This window comes from Ornithodoros turicata, chromosome 4, assembly GCF_037126465.1.
Source record: "Ornithodoros turicata isolate Travis chromosome 4, ASM3712646v1, whole genome shotgun sequence".
NCBI lineage: Eukaryota > Metazoa > Arthropoda > Arachnida > Ixodida > Argasidae > Ornithodoros > Ornithodoros turicata.
In genome coordinates, this window is record NC_088204.1 from 77,704,341 (window position 1) to 77,707,455 (window position 3,115).

The 3,115-nt window shown below is 45.1% G+C and overlaps 1 protein-coding gene across 1 annotated transcript; it reads left to right on the forward strand.

Annotated features, from left to right (window-relative positions):
- The first annotated feature begins 723 nt into the window (after window positions 1-723).
- LOC135392577 (formin-2-like) lies at window positions 724-1,329 on the forward strand. The gene has a single exon (XM_064623282.1). The coding sequence runs from the start codon at window positions 724-726 to the stop codon at window positions 1,327-1,329; it is 606 nt and encodes a 201-aa protein (XP_064479352.1).
- Window positions 1,330-3,115: the final 1,786 nt, after the last annotated feature.

The window sequence follows — 3,115 nt, forward strand, 5'->3', positions numbered from 1 at the left end:
TCCTTCAGAGAAACCACAAATCTGCTCCTGTGTATGATGTGGTCAGAATTAACCAGACAGGTCTATACGATAAGAAACAAACGACGACTTCATTTTGATAATGATGGTGATGATGGTGCTTTGATTGTTTCATTGCAAGAAGCGATACTTTACCGCATTGCTCGCGATAATTTAAGGAAAATATGACGGTCAACCTCACTGCGAAATTCACTTTCCAGACACATATCGGCAAAGTTCCCTATGAAGCAGGCCCAGGATAAGCACTCACCCCCATATCTTTCTTTTCTTCTTTTCCTTTCGCTTTTCTTTTCTTCTTTTTCTTTCCTTCCCTTTTCTTAACTACCCCCCTTTTCTCCTTTTTCTTCCCTTTTCTTTTCTTATTTTTCTTTTCTTATTTTCCTTTTATTTTCGTCTCCTTTTCTTTCCTTCTTCCCTTCTTTTCCTTTTTTGTGTTTGGAATAGCAAGCCGACCTTCGTCTGGCTGACCTTTCCTTTCTTTTCTTAATAAACATATCCCCCCCCCCCATATCGATATATGTGAACAGGAAACACTGTTATCTTGCCCCACTAATTCTTTGTCCTATCGATGGAGTAGCGCAATGTCCAGGCACGCCTACCACACCACCGCCATCAACTGCAGCACCATGTCCTGGAGGTGGGACTACGACGGCAGCGACAACAGTAGCGCCAACCCCACCATCGTGCGTGAGCCCACCATCGGGCATGACACCACCTCCGGGCTTACCAAAAACACCTCCGGGCTTACCAAAGCCACCTCCGGGCTTACCGAAACCACCTCCAGGCCTACCAAAACCACCTCCGGGCTTACCGAAACCACCTCCGGGCTTACCAAAGCCACCTCCGGGCTTACCGAAACCACCTCCGGGCCTTCCAAAACCACCTCCGGGCTTACCGAAACCACCTCCTGGCCTACCAAAACTACCTCCGGGCCTACCGAAACCACCTCCGGGCCTACAGAAACCACCTCCGGGGTTACCAAAGCCACCTCCTGGCCTACAGAAACCACCTCCGGGCCTACCGAAACCACCTCCGGGCCTACAGAAACCACCTCCGGGGTTACCAAAGCCACCTCCGGGCCTACCGAAACCACCTCCGGGCCTACAGAAACCGCCTCCGGGGTTACCAAAGCCACCTCCGGGCCTATCGAAACCACCTCCGGGCCTACCGAAACCACCTCCGGGCCTACAGAAACCGCCTCCGGGGTTACCAAAGCCACCTCCGGGCCTATCGAAACCACCTCCGGGCCTACCGAAACCACCTCCGGGGTTACCAAAGCCACCTCCGGGCATGATGCCACCATCAGCTTAACCCCGCCATGGGCCACGGCACCTCCGTCATGTCCTGGAGGATCTATCACCAGCGGCTTCAACCAAAGTCTACCAGTCTTCATTGTGCAAAACAGACTATGGACGTTACAGAATTAGTTTTTTAATACCTACTTATATTAATGATAATTATGAACTCATTTCTTCATGCAAATCGCTTGGTCAAGTGAATAGATCTTAGTCTCCGAGAATACGGTGAGGCGAACTTAGCATGTGTCTAAACCAGATGTGTTACACATGGTGTCCCAGCTAACTGCGAGCATACCTTTAAAAAATATATATATCACTTTTCCCGAGAGGAAGTCAATTGCTATGTAGCGTATGCTGAAGGGCAAGCCTTAGGAGGACGTTAGCAAACTCATAAGACAATGTCTTCATTAACTTTCAATAATTAACTTTTTAATTATAAAAGCTACGAAGGTGCCCCAATGAGAACACCTGTTCCTTTCGGTCACCTGATATCGTAGCCGTTTTCAGTACATAAATTCGTTCGGTAGATCGTCCGCAGAAAATTCGCCATGGAACACCTTTTTTTAAAATTTATTTTGTTCATTGCGCATCTTCGCAGACGCGTATTTCCTTCATCCCCAACGTGAGAGGGGAAAGGAGTACATTGCCGCTTCATGCGTAGAAGATGAGCTTTAACTTGCGGAAACAAAACAAAAACAAATGTATCGGGTGACTCTGCCGGAACTTGCCTTATCTTGGGTTGCATTTTCTGTTTCCTTTTAATCTTTTTCCAGGACGCGAGAGGCGATTGTGTGCTCTTTCTCCCTCTCATGTTGGGGGTGAAGGAAAGACGCGTCTTCTAAGAAGCGCAATGAGCAAAATAAAGAAAAAATGGCGTTCCTTCACGAATTTTTTGCGGGCGATTTATCGAAGGGATTTTTGTTCTGAAAACGGCTACGATATCAGGTGACCGAAAGGAATAGATGTTCTCATTGGGACAACTTCGTAGCTTTTATAATTAAAGAGTTAACTATTGAAAGCTAATTAAGACATTAATTGCCTTAGGAGTTTGCTAATCTCCTCATTAGGAGTGCCCTTGAGCATATGCTCTATTGCAATTGATTTCATCTCAGAAAAGGTGATATATATATATATATATATATATATATATATATATATATATATATTAAAAAATGTTCTCAGTTAGCTGGGACACCCTGTATATTAATGTGACTAGAAATTCCCCGAATGTAATGTGTTATTTCCATTGTTCGCTTGCATAGTGTTTGATGTGATGTGATGTGTGTGTGTGTGTACGTGTGTTTGAGAGATTATTGTTGTTTCATTGTTTGCCTGACTATATTTTGTGATCCTGTCTTGACAGGGGCTCATCCCTTTTTGTAGAAGACTTAAGCAAAAAAAGAAAAAAACGTGGCCACGACTGTGCCCACAACACCATCATGCTACGATGCACGGAGAGCATCTCGGACGAGGCCTGAACCGCGTTCGTGGAACTTAATTTTTTAGCAGTACTGCTTTTTGTTTACATCTAAAGAAAACCAAGAAATGTGTTTGTGTGCGGTGATGTTTTGCTTAAAGGAATAAGCGCAAGTAAAGTATACCGCTCATGAGACATCTGCTGCTGTATCTCCAAATGCAACCATTGCTCCAGCAATGTTTATATAAAAAGTACGATCGTGTGAAATGCTATAGGTGGACGCATAGCAAAGGGTAGCCGCGTATGTTAGCTCTATATCAACTTGGCTTTAGAAAAATTGGAGGTCACGTGTGCGTCTGACAGGCTCTTGGCATTTTTATCG

Excerpts from the sequence above, each read along its gene's own strand:
- LOC135392577 (XM_064623282.1), top strand. The coding sequence starts at position 724 with ATGACACCACCTCCGGGCTTACCAAAAACACCTCCGGGCTTACCAAAG.